This window comes from Salarias fasciatus, chromosome 9 (assembly GCF_902148845.1).
Source record: "Salarias fasciatus chromosome 9, fSalaFa1.1, whole genome shotgun sequence".
NCBI lineage: Eukaryota > Metazoa > Chordata > Actinopteri > Blenniiformes > Blenniidae > Salarias > Salarias fasciatus.
In genome coordinates this window covers 11127993-11155731 of record NC_043753.1, presented here as the reverse complement: position 1 = coordinate 11155731, position 27739 = coordinate 11127993, and the positions used below count along the sequence as shown (strand labels likewise).

The 27739-nt window shown below is 48.5% G+C and overlaps 1 protein-coding gene across 7 annotated transcripts in view; it reads left to right on the top strand.

Moving 5' to 3' along the window:
- Nucleotides 1–24456, top strand: part of ncoa2 (nuclear receptor coactivator 2) — a 54448-nt gene extending 29992 nt beyond the window's left edge. For 4 of the 7 annotated variants that reach the window (XM_030100032.1, XM_030100030.1, XM_030100031.1 and 1 more), the window contains exons 6-22: nucleotides 2756–2933; nucleotides 4504–4692; nucleotides 7055–7156; nucleotides 8602–8742; nucleotides 8873–9020; nucleotides 9274–10639; nucleotides 16812–17010; nucleotides 17088–17300; nucleotides 18104–18352; nucleotides 18698–18827; nucleotides 18929–19094; nucleotides 19183–19479; nucleotides 19972–20049; nucleotides 20144–20624; nucleotides 21314–21491; nucleotides 21674–21878; nucleotides 22998–24456. In XM_030100032.1, the coding sequence (XP_029955892.1) occupies nucleotides 2756–2933; nucleotides 4504–4692; nucleotides 7055–7156; nucleotides 8602–8742; nucleotides 8873–9020; nucleotides 9274–10639; nucleotides 16812–17010; nucleotides 17088–17300; nucleotides 18104–18352; nucleotides 18698–18827; nucleotides 18929–19094; nucleotides 19183–19479; nucleotides 19972–20049; nucleotides 20144–20624; nucleotides 21314–21491; nucleotides 21674–21878; nucleotides 22998–23009 (4332 nt within the window). In that variant the 3' untranslated portion in view covers nucleotides 23010–24456. The remainder of the gene's footprint in view (nucleotides 1–2755; nucleotides 2934–4503; nucleotides 4693–7054; nucleotides 7157–8601; nucleotides 8743–8872; nucleotides 9021–9273; nucleotides 10640–16811; nucleotides 17011–17087; nucleotides 17301–18103; nucleotides 18353–18697; nucleotides 18828–18928; nucleotides 19095–19182; nucleotides 19480–19971; nucleotides 20050–20143; nucleotides 20625–21313; nucleotides 21492–21673; nucleotides 21879–22997) is intronic. The other 3 variants (XM_030100035.1, XM_030100033.1, XM_030100034.1) reach the window with 3 other exon arrangements.
- The last annotated feature ends 3283 nt before the right edge of the window (nucleotides 24457–27739 follow it).

Here is a 27739-nt window from a genome sequence, read left to right as displayed (position 1 = left end):
CACTGCCGAGCTCGAACAGAGGGACCTCTCAGTGTTCGCCCTCACATAGGATACACCCGCCTCCTTAAATCACGATCGGTACTTAATGAAGAGGACAGTCACAAATGGGTTAGTAGTGGTTTGTGTGTGAGCGTAGCTGTGTGGCGTTAAAGCTGCCAGCATCTTGTATCTGCCCCTGATTGGCTGTAAATCACCGAGCGGAGCAATGGCCCCGTTGTACCGCGGAGGGCCACTGAAGTGCTTACATATAATGGGAAAGAAAGCAACAGCCTGGCGAATGAATCAGTCTATTGAGCCTGCGCTCTCACTCATTTCCTCCCTCCTTTTCTTTCTCGCAGTTCGGCCCTCTTTTCTCTCTCCCTCCCCATCTTCTCTTCATTCGCCTCTAGATCTGTCCTGTCATGGAATATTTATAGCTCTCCCGGTCCAGCGTCACTGAATCGACATACTAACTTGCGGCTAAATATAGCGCAGTGCAGCCTGCAAGCTTTCCCATCTGTCAGCGGCCCCAAAACACAGCAATCGGCCATTCACACCCGCTCCGCTCCAGCCACGTCTCCGTCCGCCAGCCCGGGCTCATTACACTCTGCCGGAGAATGGCTGCCGGCAGGAAATGCACCCACGCGCCCCAAGACCGTGACCCTCCTCCCAGCCTCTCTGCTGCCCACTCTCATGCGAGCGCCGACAGCCTGCGAGGAAAATATTAGTGTGCTGTTGTTTTAACCTTCTGGAAGAAGTCTCGTCTCGCTCACGTGACCGCCGTGCGTATAGTCGGCGGTAGAACCGCTCCATATGGTTGCTGTTTTGGTGGCGTGACAAGTCAAGGAGCTGTCAGGAAACGGAAAGAAGAGGGGTGTTGATCAAATGCTGCAGCGCACTACTTTCCATATATCTGCGTTTCGCTGTGTGTAAAGATGAGGTGCAAAGTGGAACAGATACAACGGCAGCGACAGACTGTGACTGCTGACAATGGATTTATTTAGAGTATATTGATTTGTAATGCCTTTAGTCATCTATACAGGGCATATTTACTAAGGGCATTGTAAATTAAAGGTATTGGCTAACAGCAGCAGACAAGAGTGTCTGGAGGAGGGCAAGAGTTGGCAAAGGAGGGAATTTGCTCTGCTTCTTTTTTTTTTGCCCTACTTGTCCATTTCATGGCTTTTCTTCACAGTGTAGACTTATCCAGCCATGTAGCTCCGCTCCACGCAGTGATAAATCAGATCAGGCTGGTAGTTAGGACAGCAAAGGGGGGTCTTCTTGCTTCAGTGTGATCATGTATAACATGAAATCTGACTTGATTGGACGTCCTAATGTAGCCTTCAGCTTGTCTGCAAGTACTGTTGAGGTTCCAGAGAAATGATAAATACATTACCCCAGTTTTTATGTTAAGTTTGCATGCTTGCTTTTCCCTTCTCTTAATCTGTGCCAGAAAGTTGTCAAGGTTTGCGTGGAAGGATGCTCCTCCAAACATATGGCCAGTGGATCAGAGATGTTATGCACCACATACACCTTGAACAGATCCGATACACCTTCAAAGGGAGCCAAAGTTCAACACTACTGGTTTGCATATGTCAAGATAAAACACAAACCTTAAACATCCTGAAATGTTGTAATATTGTCCCTTTTTTTCCTGTTTTAATAACCGTTCCTGTAGTTAGGGTTAGGTAAGCAGTGCGTGCTCAATAAAAAATATTTGGTGGCGTTTGAATGCTTCTCTTAAACGTCACTGAAAATCTTAAACAAATTCCCTTTTTACATATCCTACATCAAATATTACAGACTTTTAAATAGGTAATAGGTGTGCAGTCAACGACTCGACACACAAGCAGGAGCACAAAGTAAACATTTTGGCCGAAAACCTTCTTCCAGACGCGTGCGTGAGAAAACGCTCCCCCATTCCGACAGAGCAGTTGATATGTCGCTGTAATTGCACATGTATGTGTTTGACCTTCCTAACTGGCAGACGCCGTGTTGAGGTAATGATTCTTTAAGCAGAGGTGAGGAGCCGACACCTTGAAAAGAGTCCCGCGCGTCTCATCCCGACACCAGCTTTTTACAGCTTTGCAAGCACCAGAATTTCCTTTTAAGGGCTGCGGGTGATTTGATGGCCTAATTGACACCATCTTGTGTGTAATGGCTGACCTGAGGCTGTATTCTTTCAATTAAGTGCTGCTCCTCCTTCACATCCTCCGATCTCTGCAGGCACATGCTTTTATCCTGCTTTCTATCAGCCGAACCGTTGTGGAACATCTGCCGGAGTGATGCATGTACCCGGCACACCGAGTACTAATCACCTCTCGTCTGACACAATGTAGATGGTGTGCCGCGTTTTATACAGTTTGCAGCAGCGTCTTCGGAGGTGTGTGTGTATCGTAGCACACACACACACACCAGACCACAGATGGGGGGTCAGCAGGTAGCAGGAGGTCGTCACATTTGAATGTTTTTAACAATAAGCTGTGGTTTGAACTGGTGTGAATTAAAGTTTACATAATTGTGTCATTATCAAATCAGCGTCTTTTTGTTTGTTGTGGCGGAGGAAGTATAGAAAGTTAGAACCACGTTTCAATGACCTGCTCGCCACCATTGGTATTTGTATTCGCAGCAAGTATTGGTTCCAGTTGGTCTCACACATTTTTCCTCTTCTGTCAGATTTATTCCTCGTGCGCGTGTGTGGGGGAGGGGGGGACGAAAATCTGTAAGCAAACCTGTCTCCTCTAACCTTCCCTTTTTTCATTTTTGCCCTTTTCAGGCCCTGGATGGCTTCTTCTTCGTGGTGAACATGGAGGGCAACATTGTTTTCGTGTCGGAGAACGTGACCCAGTACCTGCGCTACAATCAGGAAGAGCTGATGAACACGAGCGTCTACAGCGTGCTTCACGTCGGGGATCATGCCGAGTTCATCAAGAACCTGTTGCCTAAGTCTCTTGGTTAGTTTTTCATTTTGTTTCTGACGCCAACATTCGCTCCCTGTTTTGCTGATCTCTCAATACAGCAGTCATCGACACAGAAATCTAAATTGTTACTTAATTTCACTCATTGGGCCGAGCATGGTGGTCGAACTTATGGGTTTAGTGTCTTTCTCCTGTATGTATGCATGTATATATTTAAAAAAACCCTAAAGTTTGACCGACTGGAGCTGTTGGGCGTGTCGCTCGCTTTCTCCGACTCTACATGTTGCACCGTTTCCTGAAGTGTGCCTCCTCTCCGTCTCGTCACACTCCCCTCCCCGTGCCGTAGGTAGCTGTTTGATAGTGATGTCAGGTTAATTAAAATGCTGAAATGTTTATTGGTGAGCTGCAGCAGAGAGCGTGCGGGGAAGCCGAGGGATTGGAAGCGTTGGCATCCTGCGTAAAAAAATCTATGGCTTCTTCATTTTCTCTGCCGCTGATTCTCAGCCCAGACATTTGCGCTCTCCTTCCTTTTCTCCCTCCCTCCCTTTTCCAGCTAATTAACTTCCTTTTTCGGCTTCTCTCCCCTGTCAGCAGCATCGAGCCTTTCCTATACTCTCATTTCATGTCCTTTATTCCCCTTCTCTTCATTTTTTGTGGTATTCTTCACTCTGTCTCTGCCCTTCGCCCTCACCAAGTTCTCCAATGAAAATCATTGTCTTTTCGCTAGCATTACTCATCTTCTGAAAACAGGCCATTTATTTCAGTGGCGACAGAATTTACCTTTTCCGTTTTGCCCTTCCCTCATCTTCCCCCCCCCTTTCTTCTCCTCCCATACCCACGTCCACTTAACATCATTCCTCGACAAATCTTCCACTCAAGATTGCGATCTGTGTCACGGCAGCCCATCAGGAGCTCTAAGTCCTTCACTCCTTCTCTCCTGGTGCTCGGGATTGAGGTCTGAGAAGCCAGCCATCTGGGTGGGAGAGCAGCGCAGAGCAGAGTACCCTGGAAACGATCAGTGGGCTGTGTCCCAGATACTGAGAGATTATCAATGCACTGAATGAGATCACAAACCAGATGGAGTGTGATGGGAGTTTGCAAGAGTCAAATGAGTTGTGTGTGCGTGTGACTGTACATGTCTCTTTTTTCTGTGTGTGTGTGTGTGTGTGTGTGGATGCTTGCACATGTGCATGCATGTGTGTTCGCTTGCGCCCGTGTAAGTGTTGGAGAGAAGAAGAAAGATTGGCAACGGCGCTTTAGAGGACATGCATATGGAGGCCTGGCTGTGATGCATGGCTGCGGATGGATGGCACAGGGCTCCGGGTTCCAACTGCTCATTATGAGTGATCTCTACCCAGCAACAGCTCTTTCTCTTTTTACACTTCTCTCTGCCTTCGTTCTCTCTGTCTTGCTCTCATTATGTCTTTCACTTGCATTGTGTTAGCCTCTGTTGGCTCCTTCTTCACAGCTCCCAATCTCCCGGTTCTGTTGTTCAGTTTTGGCAGAAGTAAAAAAATAAATAAAAAATGAAATCGATTCCCCAGGAACGTTCACTGAAAATCTTTTTTTTTTGTTTTTTTGTTTTTTTCTTTTCCACCCCCTGCAGTGAATGGCGTGCCGTGGTCCAGCGAGGGTCCGAGGAGGAACAGTCACACGTTCAACTGTCGAATGTTGGTCAATCCGCACAGCGAGAGCCAGGACGAGTCGCACGAGCACGAGCCGCAGCAGCAGAAATACGAGACTATGCAGTGTTTCGCCGTTTCGGAGCCCAAGTCCATCAAGGAGGAAGGAGACGGTATGAAAGGAGAGAGGGCGACCAAGTGGAGGGGGGAGAGAGAGTTGAAGGGCACTGAGGTAGTGACCCTGCTGGGGTTGTCACAGTACTCCAGAACTGACAAAAACCATGGTATTTAACACATTTTAATATCACCTGTGAAATCAGATTATGAATGTGTTGAAACTTTATGAGCTGACTTTATACAATGGAAGCCACAGTTTAAAACCCTCCTAATCGTTGTTTGGATTTAGTTAAAGTTGGCGGTGAATTCCTGCATCTTCCTGTCTGAATACAGATCTCTCACATGTCTAAGTCCTGAAAAACAAAAGTGTGAGTCACTGGAGAAACAATTTAAGATGTGGGAGGTAAAAGCCAGTTTACTGAAAACTATTATGACTGAGGATTGAAAGATTGTTCTAAAGACAAATTAGCCTAAAATTATCCTTGAACACAGCAGCGCATGATGAAGAGGCATTTAGAAACAAGAGGGAGAGGCTCGGATGAGTGTGGCAACAAATTCAGAATCACTCCATTACCGCGGCATCAGTGTGACTGACGCCTGCCAGCAGCCAACGGAATGCGCTTGTGATAAAGTAGCTATAAACGAGCGCATTGCGGATGTTCGATTTACATTAGACATAAACAATATTTAGCGTCGTAACTGGCATTGTGTCCAGCGTATGAAGCGGCTGATGAGAAGTGCTGGTGCCACTCAACTTACATCCATGAAAAGTTAAGTGACACAAGGGAGACGGGAGGCAGGGCAGCTGTCATTAAAGCTAATCTATAATTCATGCACATCCCACTCAAACCTGGGCCTGAGTCTGCACGGGAAAGGATGCGTCGTAATCGCGCATCGCCACGGCGAAGCGGTCTTCTGATAACCTTTGCTCTGCCTTTGAAGTCGACAGTAATATAAACACGCGGCGTATCGTATGGCGGCTGCAGCCGCGTCGGCCTCTAGCGTAAACATCTGCAGCCCCCGTCTTAGGAAATAATTTAAATTGTATGTTGTCTCTGTTCTCCTCTGCTGTCGAGTCACTGAGAGGTCACTGGGCTTTCTCGGTGGTTTTAAACGGCAACATAAACCACCGACCTTGGTGCAAGTTTCCATTCCAAATATCCTTTATTCCTAAATTTTCCGGACTTTGTTAAAGCGTCGACATGTGACACTCTCAAAACAGTTGGATTGTTGTCAATGTTTGCCATCTAAATCAATTTTCCTCTGTTGATTTGATGAGCAATCGTGATTTCTCGTGGCCAAAGTACACTCCAAACTACACCACTTCATTTGGGACGGTTACACAACTCGCTGTGATCCAATTCAAGAGCTCTGCCATAAATTCAGCCTTCACAGGCTCCGCTTTGCAGAGAGATGCCTGATCTCAAGTTAAAACACCACTGTGCAGCTAAATGTCTAGCAGACATGTACCGAATCGGATTAAATTGTAGTACATGTGTACCTAATGAAGCGGCAGGACTGCAGTAAATTGAAACAATAAGTTTTGAATGCAAATGTTAGATCCCCGAGTCTGGTCTCTGCCTGTGTTTTCCCCTCACTGGCAGCCTTTATTACGCCAGCTGCTTGCCAGCCACACTCTGGCAAATAAAGCAAGTAGGACTACAGCCAGAGGTGTGTGTGCGTGCATGTGTGCGATCAGCGGTAATAGTTGCAAGAGCTTGTCCAGCCGTAGACGGAAACGGAGCAGGAGAGTAAGAAAATTAACAGAGATTCACAGATTTAAGAGCTGGACCACCCAGGAGACTCTTTTCACAAGTCAGAATCAGCTGTGTGTGTGTGTGCGCGCGCGCGCATGTTAGCATGCATTTCCTTGCCAGAGACAAGTGTGGGATTGTGGGTACTCCTGGCACAGGGAAGTTGGATGGCAGACTTTTTGGGGTCACCCCAGTCCCGGACTTGGCGGCATCATTTTTTTTTTTTTTTTTTTTTTTGCGTGTGTTAGAGGCAACTGTCGCGATTGAGCGATGGCAATCTTTAGCGTCGGGCCAGGGGAGGTGTCGTCGGTGCGAGATGGCACTCCGGGTGAGACCAGCCGGAGTCGCGCACACGCGGCCACTCGCGCACACATGCGTTCGCACACTTCCAAAGGTCACACTTCATCATTTCCCTCGCCAGCGATCGCGGCTCCCGCTCATGAACGGAGTGGAGCCCTGCTCCCTCTGCTCATTAATAACTGTATTAATTATGCTGCCTGGGAATAACATGCACTTCATTTTCTTTCCCTCCCTCTGTCTCTATCATTTACACCCCATCTTCTCCCCTCCCCCCCTTCTCTCTCCTGCTTCTGCCCTCTCCCCTTTGTTTTATCCTTTACCTCATCCCCCTCCAATCTTCTCTTTCCTGTTCCTCTTTTTTTAGACTTCCAGTCGTGCCTGATCTGCGTGGCCCGCAGGGTGCCCACCAAGGAAAGGCCGATGCTTCCCACCCATGAAAGCTTCACGACACGCCAGGACCTACAAGGTACTGAAACCAGTCGCAGAACCAGGAATTACACAAGGACTTCATTCGACTGCTCCATTTTTGCAGTTAAAAATTCAACAATAATGACCAAGCTTTTACTTTGAATGAAATAGACACTAGTGAATCATTTTGGTAAATAATCTACAGAAAATCCCCCCCAAAAAAGCAAGACATGTTCAACATGTGTGAAATTGCTAGTCATTTTGTGGGTCGCATACCTCTGGCCAGGCATCACCTTTTACCTCTGGTGGCTGCGTTAAAGGCATCATGGAACTTTAAACAAAACATGCCAGTGTGCTATTTTGTCTATCACTCAGCCTGTATTCTGAAATCATCCCAAAATCCTTGACATGCTCAGCGGGGGAGGACGCCATTCTTTCTGTTTTGACAAAACTTTGCCCCGCACTGATAGTGCAGCGCCTCCAGTGCAGCGCTATCTTAGGCAGTGTCGCCAGCCGGTAAATCACTTCACACTACAGTTTGGCTTTTAATGATTATTACATCCTTGGTGGAGGCCCTTAGGATTGAACAAGCTAGTTGAACTAGCTTCTGTCTACTCTCTGGGAGGTAAAGTACCTGTCTGAACACTGGCGCTACGTGCAGACAGCCGTCTGTTTCACCTTGTGTTTGATGTGCGCTCACACACTCATAGTTAGCCACTGACGTGCAGTAATTTACAGTAGTTTCCCACCCAGACTTCTGTAGGTGGGCAGGTATATTCCTCCTCACTCCCATGTCTGTTAGCGCAGCACCGCTCTGGGTAATAACAATGTTTTGTTTCATTCAAGGTCGACAGTGTGATTTTTTGACAATCGGCTCTTGGAACAGCACTTATTTTAATTTGGAATTATCTCTGTTTTGCTTGCCTATGAGAGCTTGCTGGACACAGTGTTGTGCTGTGGATATCTCCTGATAAGGATGTTTGTAATTTCAGGAGTCTTTAGTCGGTCATTCTAGCTGCACTGTTTATGCACCGTTACCTTTATTTGAATGCCGCTGAAGGGCGACTTTTGACTTGAAGTATGCATGTGCGTACTCATACACAACATGGATCTACTTGTCGATTTCTGAAGATAGTGGAGTCTGAGTTGCCCCGCTGACTTTTCCAAAGGAGGCGCTCTTCCTGCTCCTTTCAGTGTCTACACGGTGGTCTCACTTAATTTGTGCTGACAGTCCTTATAATTATGTGTGCATGTCTGCTCTTGCATCGCCAGGCCTTCAGTTTGTTTCTGTGCATCGCTATCGCAGAATAAAGCTCACGCTTTTGCATTTGAATATTAAAGAAAAGCCCTTTCACTCCTGCTAAACCAAACCGGTGGCATTAGGAAATGTGGAAAGTACCTTCTTATGAACCAAGCCTTCCTCATTAAATCCCCATGATCTGTGTTGGAAGTGGGTTTGCGGCTCGTGTCATGACCTCCCTCCTCTCGGTCCTTTGCGTTTAGGTAAGATAACGTCCCTGGATACCAGTCTGCTGCGAGCCTCTATGAAGCCGGGCTGGGAAGACCTTGTGAGGCGCTGCATCCAGCGGTTCCACCTACAGAATGACGGGGAGATGTCTTTCGCCAAGAGACACCAGCAGGAAGGTAAACCTGTCTATTTATGTGCCTCCTGACCTTTTGATTCTCTCTTTTTTTTTTTTTTTTTTATGATGTCAAGCAACAGAAAATTAAATTTTCTGAGCATCTGCTGAGATGAAATCCTCTCTGCTCGCAGTGCTCCGCCACGGCCAGGCGTTCAGCCCCATCTACCGGTTCTCCCTCTCGGACGGGACCATCGTGTCGGCGCACACCAAGAGCAAGCTGGTGCGCTCACCTGCCACGAACGAACCTCAGCTCTACATGTCCCTGCACATTCTGCAGAGGTATGCCTCGCCATGTACACCTGTGTCAGATCTGCACAGTGAGCCTTGTTTTTTCTTTCTCCCTGCGTGTTTTGACCTGTTAGCACCCCGCAGCGCCGACCTGGTGGCTGCAGCTTATTCCATATGAACAGGACTGTTTGTTTTTTGTTAATTTATTCATCACTAGTCGTATACCAATACAAGAGAATCAATGGCGGTTCTGATATTTGGGTTCCTGATCTCGGTTGCTTTGTCTCTGTTTCATGTGGTCCAGGGAGCAAACGGTGTGTGGAATGGGCCAGGACATGGGCCCTGGCAGTCAGGCCACGGGGATGGCTTCAAAACCAATGAACTCCTCCACTCCCTCCATGACTCCTCCCACCCCGGGCTCTCTGCCGGGATCGGGGCCTCAGGGCCAAGACACTACCATCAGCAGCAACAGCACGCCTTTCTCCCCTCCCGGCCCCGCCGGACCCCGAGAGCCGGCGGCCATGGGGGGCCATATGCAGGGCTACCGCTTCGGCTGCCCCCCGCCACACAACCACACCGGGGGCATGCAGCCGCCGCAGCAAGGCCCCAACTGGAGAATGAACAGCCCCTCCCGGGCCAGCCCCAGCCCGGCCGGGGGGCCGCATCCACCTCAGCAGAACTCGATGCTGTCGCCCCGGCACCGGGGGAGCCCCGGTGGGGCGGGCAGCCCCCGTGTAGCAGGAGGCCTGCATTCGCCCTCTCCAGTAGGGATGTGTGGCGGCGGCGGCGGGCCCGGAGCAGCGAGCAGCAGTGCAGCCAGCACCCACACTAACAGCTACACAAGCAGTTCCCTCTCTGCCCTGCAGGCGCTCAGTGAGTGCCACGGTGTTGGACACGGACACGGGCCCCCTCATGCACATACACTCGGGTCTCCCGACCGTAAGTTAGGCTCCCCGGTGGGGGTCACGCCGGGTTCAGGGGTAAATCCTCATCTGATGTCAAAACTTGGCGGAGGCGGCGCCGCCAGCGGCGGCACCGGGGACTCGTTTGGGCCGCACTCAGAGGTGAATCAGGGACACACACAGGGCCAAACGGAGAGCGGCCTCACTGAGCCCAAGGAGGAGCGGGAGGGTCCTCTGGAGGGCCACGATGCTCTCAAAGGCGTGCACGACAACAAGGGCCACACCAAGCTATTGCAGCTGCTCACCACCAAGCCAGAGCCTCTGGAAACGCCCCTTTCCCCCGGCGCAGGGGGCGAGGGCAAGGACCAGGCCGGGACGGGGGTCCGGGCCGGCCACGCCGGGGGGAACACTCACGCCACGTCCCTCAAAGAAAAACACAAAATCCTCCACCAACTGCTTCAGAACAGTACATCTCCTGTGGACCTTGCCAAACTGACTGCGGAGGCGACAGGCAAAGAGCTGGGCCAAGACCAAACGCAGGGGGCGGGCAGTACGGCGACGGGGGCCGAGATTACTCCGAAACAGGAGCCATTGAGCCCCAAGAAGAGTAACAACAATGCCCTGCTACGCTACCTACTGGATAAGGACGACACTGTATCAAAAGACAAGGTCCCCAAACTAGAGGCCGGGGAAGTGAAGGTGGAAGGAGGCAAACACCCGCAGGTCAAGGCCGAGAAGCCAGACGCAGGATACGACCGGGCCGAGCAGGTCAGTCTGTGCACGTTGTGCCACCGTCCTGTTTACAGAGTGTCTTTGCTTACTGCGTCTCTTCCATCTTCGAAATGAGGAAATAACTCGAGTTGCCCCAAAACTGACTGGATGACCTCTTTAGCTGGTTGCAAAACCAAAAGTTTTCATTGTGCATTGCTCCACTTGCCTCCTCTCTCCGCTTTGCCGTTAATCTGGGTTAAGTAGCAGATGTTGGTTCCTCTGAGTCTCAAGTCCGTGGATGATGTTACCGCTAATGCTCCGACAGTCAGGCAGTGTAGGGGACAGACAGTGTCTGGCATGTGAGCATGTGGACCTATAGTCTTGTGATAAACTCTTATTTCATTCTGCATGGTTTCTCATACCATATATGCCACATGTGGGTCTGGACTGCATACGCGCTGGCAGCTCGAGCTGAGGGAATCTGTCCGCTAGCTTCAAACAACTGTGACATTTGGAAAGCGCCCCTGTGGTTCTTCAGTCATTTGATCCTGGCTGCATTTGGCCAGAATCCTCAGGTTTGGCTCGGAGCTCAGGTCAGGCCTGGCGCTGAAACGCGGGAGAGATTTGAGCAGAGCAAGTGTTGCTGGTAGAAACTCAGAGATTCTTTGGAGCAGACGATTCAGCTGGGCAGGGTTTTTTTTTTCACGTCGACCTGCCGAGCGATGTCGGTGTGAGACTGATGAGCTCCACACAGGAAATGGTGTCCGATGCTCCCCTGTATGCCCCCTTCGATACAGCAATCTGCAAATGTCTCCATCTCATACATTGCAGCGAAACCACAGAATTACATGGAGTCACTCAAAATTACAAGCGTGCCCTTCCACTCTCTGCTGCCGCCTCTATTTTCCTCCTTACTTTTGTCATCTCGGGGCAGGCACGGCGTCGAGGGTACGTGCATGTCGTCTGAATGTCCCGCTTCCCGTGGGAATGCATGTTCATTGTGTCAGAAATACAGCGACGCCTTGTCCAAACTGCACCCGGGTCTGGAAAACTGTTTAGATCTGCAACCTCCACCAAAGTGTGCCGAGAACTGCTATTTTCTCTCTCTTTCTCACTCTCTCTCTGCTGCATATTGTAGTAGAAGCTGTTGTCTTTCCATTCAGATGGGCAGTGGCACAGGATGTCACTTAGCTGCGTGTGTGTGTGTGTGTGTGTGTGTGTGTGTGTTAGCTGTATACGTACAGTATGTGCCTGGCTGCTCAGGTACATGCAAGCAGGAGGAAAAGGTGATTGGTTGGATAATAAGAGCTGTTGTTGAACTGAACAAAGAAGGGGAGATGAGAGAGTTGTAGATACCCCCAGGAGAGCCCAGCCTCGGCAGGCAGAGTGAAAATGATGAGCCATATGCTCCTGCATGTCCTCTCCGCTACCATGGAGATAGAGGGGAGAGGGAGTGGTGTGTTTAGAGATCGCACACACACACACACAAAAAAAAAAAAAAACAGTAAAAGGCAATAGAAAATGAGTGAAATGCAGATTTAATACTCATCCTGATTGTGGTGGTTTATTTTCAGGATGCAGCTATGAGTGATTTTGGTTTGTTGTAATTTTTTTTTTTCAATATTTCTGCCTTAATTGCATTGGCAGCACATGGGAAATTGGTCAATTGCATCATTCTGTTTCACATTTAGATGGTTATTAAATCACTCATCGCTTGAAACGGTGATTCCAGTTGTACAAATTTAACTAACTAGAACAGGGACATTAGCCATGCACGAAGCCACGACTTCATTAGAGCCATTATGTGTGTGTGAGTGGGTTTCTGTTCCTTGTCGGTGGATCGCTGCTTGGCCATGTGTGAACGCTGAGTGTACTAGTTAAAGAGTCCACTCGTTCTCCTGTCCGCTAACCTCACCCACTGTTTCCTCGCCGACTCTCCCTCCCTCCCTCCCTCCCTCCGCCTCGCTCCTCCTCATGATTGTTTGAGGGCTGAATTATTGATGGCCGCCGCAAAGCTAAATGAGAAATCAGAGCGCAGCGCGCATGAAGCTGTAGGTACGGCTGCACCGGGGGGATCGTTGGGGCTTGTGCCAGACCGACGGGCAGCTTGGCCGACGAGACGTTCACCTGTTGTTTTCCCTGCCAGTAACAACACCGAGCGACGCTGATGATCAATGCTAATCAGAGTAGCAGCAGGTCACATCTCTTAAAGCGGAACCCAGTACATATGGAAATTTCAGACTTTGTCAGAAAGGCAGCGGTTTTGGGAGTGTGGGGCGGGGCCTCCCCTGGCGGGGGGGACCAGAGGGGATCCAGCATGGCAGATCCTTTCCCAAAAATGATTTGTGCAATAAATGAGTTTAAGGAATGAGTAACTGTCAGTAAAACATGCTTATTACTATATAATTACAAGTGTAATTGAGACACATTGAACTCAAAGTGTCACAGTTGCAAACTATATATTTGAACTTTCAAAATCCTTCTGATTAAAAGCATTCAAATCGCATGAAAAGAGAGTGTTTATTGAGGCGGATGGGATCAGACTGGTTGTCTTTCTTAACGTTATTTTCATATCTCACAAACAGGACTGAAACAGGACTTCCACTGAAACTCGTATATTGTGTAATTGGTGACGCCTGTGGCGAAACCCTCGTCTATATCACAGATCGGCGTAGCCGGAGCCGAGTTGATAACTTAAACTGCGCTCATATAGCGCTCTAATCTCCGTCTTTGTTCCTCAAGCAGCAGTCTTGACCAAACCGTTCAAACACTTGCTTCACAGCCACTAATTACCTGACAAAATGAATCAAAATAGAGGTTAACAGCAGCAGCTGCGACGTGGGTTCGGATTCACCGGCGGTATAAATGAGTAATCACAGAGAAAAAGAGACTGGGATCATTTTTTTTTTATTGTTTTTGTGAAGACTGTAAGTGCACCATGGCAACACGATTCGTTCTTCACTTTGTCTCAGAGAGAACCGCAGCTCAGGTCAGTTCTTCACAAAAAATAAAAAAAAAACAAAACGGTGATGGATGGAGCGCACAATGAGTGTAGACCCTCAGTGATTGTGGATATGAGTGAGTGGGTGAAGGAAATAAATCATCTTTACTCTCTTTCCACTTCTACATGCCTAAAGATATCTGTGTTGTCGTTTGTTTGCTCCCGTAGAGATGGAGCTGAAAGGAATCTTTATTAATAACCCAAAGTAATATTGCTTACATATTTATTGTCTTTTGACTGACTGTCGTCAGCCTGTATGAGGCACATGGGTGAAACCCAACCGGCTATCAAAAACTTTCCCTTAACTTTTCCATAGAAATATAATAGTGAAACTTGTATTTTCTTGACTTTCTCTTTTTCCCTCTTCCTGGACAGTGCCACTTCTGCTTCACTCGCCCTGCTCTCACTTCCCTTTATTCCAGAATGACATTAGCCGGGGCAGAAAGACGCAACACAACACCCCTCTTCTCCGAAGTCCACTCGGAGTCCATGTTTGCATAGAACGAGCAGATTGGACGTGCGTGACAGAGCCGCGCTCTCATTCCCCGCTTATTCACACACTTGACCGCTTTAGGTTGAAATAGCAAATAGATGCAAGTCATGTTATAAGAACACACACTGGCTGAGGCCTCATCACGACCCCACCGACAGAACGCCAGTCTGCTGCTGCTGAGCGAACAGGCTTAAAATGTAAAACACGTCATCAGCAGACGATTAATTTTTCAGTCTGAAGTTCATTAAATTCGTTACCTGAGAGTTATGTATCCGATTGTTTTGGATTTGAGTTTGTTTGATTCCCCGTTGAGGTTTGTCGAGCTATTAACCCCCGAGTCAGCTTGTGCACTTGTTTGTTTTCTTGTAATGTAAACTGGAGAAAATCCTGAAGTATAGGAACAGAAATGCCGTGCTCATCACGGAATTAGACTTTCAGAGGATTTCCCGTGTTTGCTTCACAGTTAGTGCATCAGATTGAATCATCTTAAGTGATCAAAAAAAGCTTGAAAATGTTGAACTGTGTGGGGAAAAATGTTGCTTGTGATGGTATAAGTGATATTGTGGTGACTTTTTTATAACATAATATAGCATATGCCGTTGTAGCACATTGATATTTAATAACATAAAGGGAATTTTTAAGTGAGGAAAGCCCATTTACTGTCACTTTAGTGGTGAAATACCCACTTTTGGTCAATTTTACAGCAGTTTTATTGTATAATGTGGATGAAATCCGCATGGTTTTGTTCTGACTTATAAATGTTGAAGTATGGAAATATCCTTCAACGCCACCTCGGAGCCGGGGTGTTAATGAAGTGTAGCCTAAAGACGTCCCATTAGACGCTTGTAGGAAGACATTGCGTTGTTTAAAAATGAGGAGAAAAGCCAATACAATTTGTTAGAATCGGTACAAACTTCATTGATTTGGAAGGAAATCTGTAACTGAGTAACTGATTGAATTGATCTGAATTAGTCTTACTTTTCATGGCTGTTTTGTGAAAAGCGCCTTAAGTTTTTTTCTATACTTTTCAACTTCATAAAGGTAAAATGTTTTAATCGTGCTCATAATGCTTCCTCGTCTGTCGGCTGAGGCTAAAATAAAGTGAAAAGTATATTGGATCGTATCCTTCCAGGAACTGTGTACCAAGAGGCCTTTGCTCTTCTCCCCACTGCCTCAGGTTGAATTAAAATAAGATCTGTGGATGATCACAGTTTTAAACTAAATATGTAATACCTAAAAATCCGTGTGGCCTTTAATATCCCTGCTGTTTTCTTTTCCCCTGCACGCGTGAACGGGTGTGATATGCAGAAAAGGAGGACATGGATCACATTGCCTGCTCTGACATGCTTTGAAAGAGGAGAGTAACAAGGATTGATAGAAATGGGACCCATTAAGGGTAAAAGCAACTAGAGAAGTCAGAGAATAGAAAGTGGGAGGAGAGAGAATTGGAGAGGAGGAGGAGGAGGAGGAGAGCAAACAGAGTGTACAGAAGCATTACATCATTCCTGACCTCATTAGGGCTTTTCTCTCTTCCACCACCACCACCACCCCTCACTGTTACTCTCTCCAGCTCTCCTACATATCCTCTCCGCTCCTTTTCTGCATCGCGTCTCTTCTTTCCACCGTATATGGAGGCATGATCCAAATACAGCCACAATGTGCAGCAATTATTTTTTAAAAAGTGCTGTAGGAATGGCCGAGGCTGCCGTCCTTGAGCTCCTGTATTTACACTTTTGTCAGTTCGGCGGTGTTATCTTATGAAGCCTGGCAGATGCGTGTCGTTGTCTGGAAGGCTGAAGTACACCGAAACAGTGCTGATGTGCCGTTTCTCTGCTGTACAGTATGTCACGATCAAGCGATGTGGGCGATTTCCAGGTGTGCTGCACTCTGGTGGTCGTTTACGGCCACTGCAACTTATTTACCTAAAGTCCCCGAGGCCTCGCTTGGACGCACCAACATCACCTGAGCGGATGTTTCCCCTCAGTGTTTATGTAGCCTCCACTTTGAGATGTAAGTTAAGGGAAGCCCTGTCGCTACAGTTTCTGCCTCGTGCTTCTCATGCAGTCGAGCTGCTTGCCGTTCTGATAATTTCTTCCGCTTCTTTTTCAGAGGAGCAGAAGACGCTGTACAAATGTCCAGAAAACCAAAAAAAAACATTCAGTATAAAAAGTTAGCTGGGATCGCAGCAGCGGCCTTGTCTTTGTTTAAGATAGTGTGTGAAAAACTAAACACAAGTTTTCTACAAAGCCCGGTTGTGTATGTATAAAGCCTCTGGCTGTACGGGCCTGGCTCCGGACAGCTGTTTACAGTGGAGGGGCAGAGAGCAGCTCAAACTTTGGCATTAAGCAAGCTCCTCCTGCCTGTTGCCGTTCTCTCATGTTACTCTGGCAGAAAGTCGCTTCGGCGGCCGCATGTTTTGTGTCCTCGCCGTTTCCTCGGCTCACCCCGGGGTTACAGTATTGTTTATGATAATATGACAGTCTTGATAATGTGCTTCGAATGTGGAAGATGTAGGACGGGGGAGTTTTGTGTCTGTGAGGAGCAGACAGTAAGCAGGGAGTCGATAAGCGAATTGTGGCCTATATTTCACAGTAGACTGCTTTCCTGGTGTTACTTTTCCAAGTTTATTCTAAAATATAAGTGTTTGGACTTCATGTGTGGGTTTGTGTGCAGGTGAAGCAGCAGCACAGTTCTAATCTGTCCACATTTGACTCTTTCCTGTTTCCGTCACCCAGTCGTCGGAGCTGGACGACATCCTGAATGACCTGCAGAACGCCCAGCCGCAGCTCTTCTGCGAGCCCCGTCCCGTCTCGCTGCCCAGTCCGATGGACAAGCAGAACATCATCAATGACATCCTCCAGATGTCCGAGACCAATCCCGCCATGGCGGCGCAGCAGCAGCACAGAGGCCTGGGGCCTGCCATGGGCCCCAACAGTGAGTCTCGTTACTGTTTCACCCCCTCGAGATTCCCTCCTCATGAATGTTTCTTCAAAAAGTCTCTTCTTTTTTAGATTTCGGAGGCGTGCGAGCCGGACAGCCAGGCAGAGGTCTCCCCGTCAGGAGTGTGTCTCTGGACATCAACGCGTCCCCGCAGCAGCCCTCATTACAGTACCCCATCAGAGCCACCAGCCCGTACACACTGGTGCAGCAGCAGCAGCAGCAGCAGCAGGGCCTGGTGGGAAGCCACGGCATGATGGGTAACCAGGCCGGAATGGTCAATGCAGGTAGGCGCGACAGCAAGGTCAAACCGTGATGCATGCTTTAGAAAGCCGGCCGAGTCTGGTCACGACAACCCATTCGACTCCCCCCCCCCTCCTTCAAACCCAGTAAACATGCGTCCGCTGTTTCCAAGACAACACGGGGTCCAGAGTGTCCTTCGCAGCCGTCTTCAGTGCCGTCGATCCAGTCCAGGGTCACGCGCCGAGCTGACCGTTGAAAGCAGGACACATCCTGGACAGTCGTCTGTCCATCGCAGGACAGTCACACACTCACATTTTAGACTGACCAAGTGTGTGAAAACACAAACAGAGCATGGTTCTTCAGTCTTTCCATTGAGTCCCAAAGTGTTAAAAAATAAATATAAATGACAAAACCACAGCAGAGCGTCTGAATACGAGGCGACCCTGGTTCTATGAGGACGCCCTATTTTAAACATATTTCCTAACACTGATAACAGGACAGGGACACTTTGCCAAGCCTCATGTTTCTTCCTCGTGTACAGTTTTATAAACGGTCTCTGGTGCCACACAGATTTTCTGAGCGCCCGCCGCCACGTCGTTCTGTCACAATCTAACGCCGCATGTCATGACACAGTGACTCACTTCCTGTCACAGGAAATCGTCACCCACGTTGGCACAAAGTTTCTCTCGCTCCCACAGGAGTACTCCTCCTCTAACGTGCCCCCCCCCCCCCCTTCCCCACTCCCCCTTCCCCTGCTACGCTGCCGAGTGTCATAGCTTCCCCCCAGAGTTGCATCATGGGAGGACAGAGACTGAAAATACCTCCATTGTGTGTTTGATCCTGTTAGGTCTGATGGCTCCAGGTGGTCCGCGGCCCAGCATGCAGCAGCAGCAGCAGCAGCAGCAGGAGGGATGGGTGGGCTCGGCGTCCGCCCCTCCACTGGGCGCCTCCGGCCAGCAGAACGCCATGCAGGGCCGGATGGGACCGAACGGGGCCCCCATGAGGCCCAGCAGCCAGCCGGGGCCTCGGCCGATGCTCCAGTCCCCGATGATGGCCAGCGGTGAGAGCTCGGTCCACAGCAGGAGCATGAGCAAAGGTTTTTAAGAGGCTGAAACGACACGGCATCACACAAACATCATAGATCATAAAATACAGTAAAACCAACAGTTTGTCAGATTCTTACTACTGAAATTAAAACCTCATATTTAATAACTCGGATCCTCTTTGGTGGATACAGTAAATCTAGACCTCATTGTCCAAAGCTTCTGCTTTCATATCACTGCCACCTGGTGGTTATCTGTAGCACTGCACCCTCATCCTCATGTATTTTAGAAAACTGTTTTCAACTTGCTTCTTTCTCTCCATATCACTCTAGTTTGTGCATTGGCTGCTTCTTGTCTGAACTCCGATTTGCTGTTTTCTTTTCCTCCTGTTGCTTCAGGCCAACCCGACATGGATATCGGGATGGTCGGCCACCATTTCTCCCAGCAGCAGGCTCCGCCCAATCAGACGGCGCCGTGGCCGGACAGCATGATGCCGATTGAGCCGACCGCTTTTGTAAATCAGGGCAGGTGAGATGCCGCGATTTGCAGAAACGCACTGAATCACAGTGTCTCGGTTCCGGGCCTTGAGAGCAGTGAAGCAGCGTTGTCTCTGTGTCCTCGGTGTCCAGGTCGGCGCCTCAGGAGGAGCTGCTGTGCGCCGCGGGGCTCGGTTCAGGGGAAGGCAGCGCAGTGGATGAGGGAGCCCTGATGTCGCAGCTCTACACCGCGCTCAAAGATTTTGACGGCCTGGAGGAGCTCGATCGGGCTCTGGGGATCCCAGCGTTGGTGGAACAGGTGAGACCGCTTCTCATTTTTCACCTGCATCACCAAGCTAATGCGGTTTTGTTTAAAATATTGTTTCTATCGTCTGGATTTGTTCCAGAGTCAGACGCTCGAGCCGGACCAGTTCCCCCAAGACCCCTCCATGATGCTGGACCAGAAGCCCCCCATGTACACGCAGCAGTTCGGCCCCCCGCCGTCCCACATGGCACAGAGAGGCTACCCTGGAGCGCCCATGCAGGAGCCGGGCTTCCACCCCATGGCGGGCCAGATGGGCCCGCGGCCCGGCTACCCCATGATGAGGATGCAGGCCCGGCCGGGGATCAGGCCCACGGGGGTCGTCCCCAACCAGCCCAACACACTACGACTGCAGCTCCAGCACCGGCTCCAATCACAGCAGGTACACACACACACAGACACACACACACCCCATGACACTGCTGGATGTGACGGCAGCCATCGATTCTGCACCGTGATGCAGCCTCACTGTTCGATTCGCAGTTTTGGGACTGAACGCAGAGTTTGGTTGCGTAATTATCCTTGGATTTGACATTTTGGTGGGGTTTTTTTTTTTTCCTCTGTTCTCACAAGATGTGGAAGCTTACCTGCCACCTGCTGGTCTTTTAATGTACTTACTGGAAAAATGAGATGCTGCATTGAAATATTGCAAGAAAAAGATCATTGATTTAAAAAATATATTATCTCTAAAGATTTTAATTCTCAGTCAGTTCAGCCACCAATACACACAAATTTTTGCAATTACTTGATATATTTGCACATTTGTAAGTAAACATGATAAATAATATAGTTTTTGAGAGTTTTTATATGATTCTTATTGCTAATCTGTGGATTGTTCCTCTTTCCTGTGACTCTCCGTCCGTCTTCTCTACAGAACCGTCAACCAATGATGAATCAGATGAGCGGTGTGTCAAATGTGAACCTACCTCTTCGAGCCAGTGCTCCAAACCAGGTACCGACTGCTCGCTTTCACACAGTCCAGGTGGCTGCGTTATAACTGAGATTCGGTCCGGTTTTGCCTCACGAGCCTTATGTGTGACACCCAGGGAACCATCAACGCGCAGATGCTGGCGCAGCGTCAGCGGGAGCTGCTGAGCAACCACCTGAGGCAGCGGCAGCAGCAGCAGCAGCAGGTGCAACAGGCCCAGCAGGTCCAGCAGCAGCGGAGCATGGCCATGAGGGCCCAGGGCCTCAACCTGCCCCCCAACATGGCCGCCGGAGGCATGAGTAACCCCCGGAACCCCCAGGCCAACCCCCAGCAGTTCCCCTACCCGCCCAGCTACGGTACCGGTACAGGCCTGGCCTCGTCACCCCCCCCTACCAGCCCCTTCTCCTCCCCTCTCTCCCCCAGCCTGCCCTCTCTCCCCCCGAACCCCCAGCTCCACCTGCATGGCACCTCCTCCTCCTCCTCCACCTCCTCCTCCTCCTCACAGATGATGATGGGAAACACAAACATGATGGGCGGACAGTACGGGGCCGTACTCAGCCCCCAAATGCAGCACAGTGCCTTTCAGTTTCCCAACTCAGGTACTGCCTCCCACACCCCCCGGCCAGTCACACACCTCACCCCACCATCTGTGTGCCTTTGTGTGTGTGTGTGTGTGTGTGTGCGCGCGGATCATCGTGTCTGTGTCTTACGTGACTCCAGCTGCTCGGCATCACACGCTTTTTAGCCGCGGCAATCATCCCGCCTGTAAAAACACCGATGACTTCATTCCTCGCCATCCAGACCTTATCAGGGCAAAATGGTGCCCGGCTGCGCCCCGCGGCGCCAGCAGGGGGCAGCAAGAGTACAGTCATGTTTACTCCACAGACTAGCAAGAGCAGCAGTAACCATCAGCCTCACATGATGTGTGATTTATAGACTGGTAATCTGAGATTTCCTCCATCCTCCTTTCTCTAAATCTCGCTCTCTTGCGGGTTTGCATGAAGCGGTAGTTCCGGTTCGACGTTGCCTCTTTCCTCCTTCCTTATTCCTCCTCCTTTTGCTTGTCGATCGCTCCACACGCATGTAGGAAGCAAGTCGCTGCCTGTCGGTAATCCATAAATGCACGCCGGAATGGATCGGCCTCACGCTTCGCTCATCCTCTGCTTCTGTGGGGTTAAGAGTGTGTCGCGTCCAGCGGGCGTCGCCATAACCGTCACTCCTTCACTCAGTAGGATCCCGGCGGAGGCCGCAGGCGCCGAGCTGACCCGTCTCTCATGATCCGCCGCAGGTATGAGCCAACAGGCGGACGGAGGTTTCGGAGGTCCCGGCACGCCGCAGAGCCCCCTGCTGTCCCCCCGCATGGCCCACGCGCAGTCCCCCATGATGCAGCAGGGCCAGCAGAACGCCGCCTTTCAGGGGTCGCCCGACTTGAACGGCTGGCCGCAGGGCAACATGGGAGGCAACAGGTGGGTGGAAATGCGCCGGTCGAGACAGTTTCAGGGGTTTAGTGGTCTCTGTGCTCTGAAGGTGTGAAACATAGATGTGGAATTTCGATGAACTTTTTGCGTGTTTTGACTTTTCTTTCAATCGCTTCTCTCTTCCCGTCTGAACTCCTGCCGCCGTCCCGCCCCCCCGCCGCCGCCCGCAGCATGTTCTCGCAGCAGCAGGCGTCCCCGCAGTTCACCCAGCAGAACAACAGCAACATGTACAACGGCAACGCCATGAACCTCAACAGCGTCTCCATGGCGAGCAACATGGCCACCAGCAGCATGGGCCAGATGGCCGGGCAGATGAGCGTCACGTCCATGGCCTCGGGGCCGTCGCCCGGCTTGCCCTCCATGGGACAGGAACAGGTGAGGGTCAGGGGTCGCGCCTGCCTGCGTTAGCCTGAAGGGAGAAGTTCAGCTGGAGGCTGGATCTCCGAGGCTGTTACTAAACTCCGTGGCGTCTGGGGATTGTTAAGCAGCCGGAGTGCTCCTGCAGAGGGATAGAACTCTTTAAAAAAAAAAAAAAAAAAAAAAAGTGCATCTCTTACACTTTAACTCGGTGATCGGGGGACCACGAAAATACTAAAAGCTTTTTTTTCTTCTTATTTCTCACCACTCCCGAGTGCTGCTGTCTGCGTTTGTCTTATCGTAAGACTCTAAGTGTTTGGGTACACTTACTGAACGACTGCGCTGGTGAATAATTTACCAGGCATAGTTTACGTAACCCCCCCCCCCCCCCCCCCCCCCCCCGCGCCTCCACCTCCACCTCCACCTCCACCCCGGCTCGCCTTGAACTTAGAGGACAAGCGGCGCAATTAGCCGGCGGAACGTCCCAGGCTGTGGAGGTGCGACCGGAGTCTGGACCGGCGGACCCGGAGACCCGGTCGGAGACGAGCGGCCGCTCCGGATTCCTCCGGCGTCGGCGGAGCTAATCCTCCTTCCCTTTGTCTCCGGGACCGTCCGCCCGCCATGACGGCACGCGCGCCCGTTGACCATCATGCTTTTAAGCCAATAAAGAGCCATGAATATTTAACCAAGGCACTGCTGCCGTTTGATTGTGTGCACTCCAGACTGTTGTAACACTCCTGTCTGTATATCTGTCACCTGATTTACTCGCCTTCCAGGATTATAGAAGAAAAATATTGGCACTTAGATTATTTCAATTATTTACTGTTTGCCCATTAGTACAGGCGTCGCTGATTTACAGGCCGCTCCAGGCCTGATGGTTTCTAATTGTTTATTGTTATTGTGCATCGGGAGGCTTAAGGCCCGGTTTACACAAACAGAAAACTTGCCCGGTGTTTCGGGGTCAGTTTAGACGACAGCGGCGCTCGGAGCCAGTGAAAGTGCTCCGTCTCCATGCTCATCCAAACACAAACTTTTCTGAAACCAAAACACAAAAACGATCGGTTCTCTTTTGAAACATCGTGAAGACGAGGGATAAAAGTTTTTTGTTTTTTTTGTGTTTTTTCTTCCTCCCTGCAGAAATACTGTTGACCCCCCCGGAGACGTGCGCCTGAACCTCAGCGACGAGCCGGTGACCCGGAGCGCGTCGGCCCTTTAAACCGTCAACCAACCGACCGCTCGCCCAACCAGCCGCCGCGCCCCGACACCCCCACCCGCCTCCCACCCACTCCGCCTCCAGCTGACGGTGTTGCCCCCCCCCCCCCTGTACGGGGGAATTGTGGATCTCTGTCCCGATACGTTCGAAACCCCCCCCCCCCCCCCCTTCTCGGTGGAGGAGCCGGTCGACCCGCCTGTCCAGCTGCATTCACCGTAGTGTGACTTACTGTAAGGCCTCCTGTGTGTGGTGGAGTGTGTGTGTGTGTGTGTGGTGGAGTGTGTGTGTGTGTGTGTGTGTGTGTGTGTGTGTGTGTGTGTGTGTGTGTCTGGGGGGGGGCAGCAGCAGCAGCAGCAGTGGGTGGGGATCCTTCTGTTCTGATGAATGTATTCCTCTCAGTGGACAGCGGCCATTTACAATCTCATCTCAAAGTGACGTACACTGATCGTTTCCTCACAGTTCCACTTTGGCAGCAAAGACTCCGAACCACGGTTCCTCCAGTACGGACAGAGCTCAGACACTCAGCCGGTTTTGCCTTTTTGCTGTTCTTTATTTTGTCGTTTGTTATTTTTTTTTATTTTTTTTTTTTCCTTTCCCCGTGAGAGTCGAGATGTACAACGAAGACCTGGTGGAGGAAAAAAAAAAAAAAAAAACTGATGTAGAAAAACACTGCAGAGGAGAACGGTTGGAGTGGAATGGTGAATATCTATGATTAGACTAATTTAGTCAAGAGGTTTATATAGTGTATTAAATTAAGTTTTATTTTTCTGTATAGATTCATTTTAATTATTGTAGATGATTCTTTATCCTGGTAGCAAAGAAGAAGAAGAAGAAAAAAAGATTTCTAAAAGTGTGAACGAGGCACTTTTCTATCATTTTAACAGCGATGGTTGTTCTTTCTGGGAAGACTCTTCTATTAACTCAAGGAATGGATTCTGCTTTTCGGTCCTGTAGTTTCAGAAGATGTCAAAAAAAAAAATAATAATTATGGATAAAAATGAATTGCAAGAGATTGTATATACCAATAAGTGAAAAAAAAGAAAAGTTTTCTTTCCTATTTATTTTATTCCTCTGGTGGGTGTGGACTCTCCCAGCCTGCCCACAGCTGCCTCGCCAAGCAGAGCAGCGTCTTCTTTTTTTTTTTTTCTTTTGGGAGGCGGAAACGAGAAAAACCTTCACACGCCGTCGTTCTGGTACGAAGGTGGGAGGTCCGGGGTGGGGGTGCGGGGAGGGGAGGGGGGGGTGCTGTGTATACAGTGTACAGATTATCGCTTGCTTCTCTGCCTTTAGCATAGAACACAACAAGACACACACAAGGAAAAAAAAATACAAAGGCAAAAAAAAAAAAAAATAAGAGGAAACCCAATCCAACACAGCCATACAGTAACTCAAAAAGTATAAAAAAGTGTGCTTTCTATGTTGTCTGGAGTGAAAACGCTTCATACAAGCTGCTAGGTGCAAACTGTTCTGGTGTGATGTAAACAAGCAATAACAATTACTTGAGAATCTCTTCTTTTCTTTTCTTTTTCGGTTTTATTTTTGGGTTTTTTTTTTTTTTTTTTTTTTTTGGTTTTGTTTTGTTTGTTTTTTTGTAATTTTTGTACAGTTTCCTGAATTTAAAAACAAAACGTTTTCGCTCCACATTTGGATGCAGTATTAAAAAAAAAAAAAAAAAGAAACAGTTTTTTTTATTGCAGTTTGTACCAAGAACATCCACACACGGCGTTCCTGTTAGATTATGCAGCATCGGCTGAGACCTGCAAAGGGAGATAGTTGTGACCCCCCCCCCCCCCCCTTTCTTAATGCCCCCCTCTGCCTCCAGCCGCTCTTCTATAGCAGAGGTCAGAGTTGAGGCTGCACGGTTCACCACACCTGCTCTGACACACACTTATTAGCCATATTTTATGACCTCAGGCAGTTCGTTGAGCTCTCAGAGTGTTCGCCGAGGACCTGCTCTTCTTGGAGGGGTTTTGGACTTTCACAAGAACTGATGCAAGTCGTCTTATCTAACCTCAAAAAAAAAAAACGTAGATTTTCCTCAAAAATGAAGCTAAACTTTTTTATAGCAACTATTTTAAACCCAGGATGAACTTTGAGCAAGCCAAAAAAAGTAAATCATATCAATTGGGTTTTTAGTTTTTCTTCTCCATTCTGCTCGGAACATCAAGTTAATCGGCAGGAAGTGAATCCCGGCGTCAGCGAACAGGGTCTAAACGTCTCCATCGTCAAATAGGAAGAGGATCATTCTGAATGTATCGTCATTAAAAGGCCTAAGGATGTGACTGGTGGTGTTTTCTCGTCAACGTCAACGTTGTCGTCTCCTCTCCAAGTCGCTTCTTCTTTCTCTCATTTCTCTGTTTTTTTTTAATTCGAAGTTGTAGCAAAGTCAACTTTTTGGGACAGAGGAAGTGTGCATGTACACTTTTGGTTGTCCTGCAGGCGTTTTGTCGTGGACCTACAGGAGATCACAACTTCTTTTTTTTTTTTTTGTTTTTCTTTTTGATAAATGCTGTTTTGATTGTATAAAAAAGAAAAGAAAAAAACACAGTCGTGCAGAGACGATTAAAAAAAACCAACAACCAAGCCTTTTGAGCCATTTTAAAGAAGGATTCACAGCCCTTTGCAAATTTCCAAAGATTGTCAAGATTTTGAAATGACTTAAAGCCATGTGGTAGCAGTGCATTTTTTTAGCATTTATAATGAGGATAGGTGCAAATAAATGATTTTTTGCCCCTTTACAAATATATCCAGGCTTTGGACCCACGAAACAAAAACTATTTTTTGTTCCTCTTTAACTTATGATTTTTAGAGAACTTTTAATGCCCTTTTTGTATTGTCTGCCAATTTCTTAGAGCTAAGATGCAACCTTGAAAATGCTAAAACAAAAAACTAGCATAAATGCCTTAGAGTTTGTCCGTTCTTTCTTGTACATTACACCGCTGTCTGTATAAATTTGTATAATGAACTTGTACAATATTGAATGGGTGCATCATCATCGTCGTCATCATCGTTTCGACTGTATCTCAGCTGCTGGAGACTCGGCCACGGTCCAAGTGTCCCTCGCCATCGCTCTTCTTCGTTCTGTGTTGGGTTGAAGACTCTGGTTATTCCGCCTCCTCACCGTTTGTGTGGAAAAGATGATACATAGGGATATTGAAGCAATATGTATTATACTATATGGACTTTCTGAAGAAAGCTTACTTGTTGTGTTATTTTTCTCTCTCTCTCTCCCCCCTCTTTCCTCTGAGATATATTTTTTTTTCTGCATTGTTCACAGGAGTCACACTGTATACCCGCATCCATCTTTGTACCCCTAGTGTGTGTGTGTGCGTGTGCGCGTGCGTGTATGTGTGAGCGTTTTATGCAAAAGTAGATATACAAGAGAAGTTAAACTCACAGTTATGCAAGTTGTGAACTAATATGGCTTCGCTGATGCTATTTGCCTTGTAAATAAAGAATTCTGTTATTGCATTATTTAATCCAGCGCCTCTTATTTCATGCTGCTGAAGGGGGGGGGGGGGGTTTCTACAGATTTGAAAGGAGGGGGGAGTTTTGATTGTATTTTTATTGCAAAAAGAATTTGGATTTTAAATGTTTATGGGCTCTTTATAATCTTTAGAGGGAACACTTTCCTCTAAATGCAGCAGGATTGTCTCTCGTCTGTTGAGACAGGCTGGTTGTGTGTAAGTTGACTGGGCTGGATTTTACAAATGGGGGGGGGGGCTTTGAGATGCATGAGGTCAAGCTGATCTCTGGCCAATAGGAGGAGGAGGATGGAGCATCTTCAGCTGAAGACCTGGCTGTGCGCAGTAAAGGTGCCTTCAGACAGATGACCACAGACTAAAGCTGCTGCAGCTCCGGACTCTTGTTTTTTTTTTTTAATTCCTGCACTTTTTGGAGATTTGGCTGCAAGATTTCATTCATTTAATCTGGGCGTGAAGAGCATGAAAGGACTAAATTCACTGTGAACCTTTTTTTAAGTGGTAAGCTTTTTTCTTAAAAAAAAAAATCGAAAACTGTCAGGATTTCATTTCCAGCCTGTTATTTAAACTTGTTCGGTGTGTTTTGGTGGAAGTCCATCACATGCCTCATTAATGCTGACCTCTGCTCTGCCCGACGCTTCTTTAATTAGTGTCATGACCCTGATTTGTCTCTCTATTTACTGGCTGATTGGTAAACGCTTTCTAAAACACACACACACACACACACACACGGGGATAATGTTCCAGCCACTGATGAACTTTTGATTTGTGTGAGTGTGTGTGTGTGTGTGTGTGACCTCTCAGCTGGAAATACTGCCAAATTGGCTCTCCTGTTTCACTGCGGCTCAGCTTTCCTGCTTAGTTCAGTTTGCATCACTGCTGAATTCAGTTTAAAATTTCACGAAAACGTTTGTAAATTGTTGTATTTCTAGAGTATTTAATCTACCCTTGATACCCAGAGTTGAATTTGAAGCGTGTTTAAGGAGTTTACCAACTCCTTAAAGTCTTGTCTGGTCTCTGATGTGAGTAATGTAAAGTGTGAACCAGGTGCGCTCTTTCTTTCCTGAGACTTTTGGATGCCGTGTTTCCTCGCCCTGCATTAAACTTTCAGAACTCTCTCTCTCACCCTCTGAAGGATCCGTCTCCATCTCCAGCCGGAGCTCCGGCTCCTCTCCCGTGCTGTC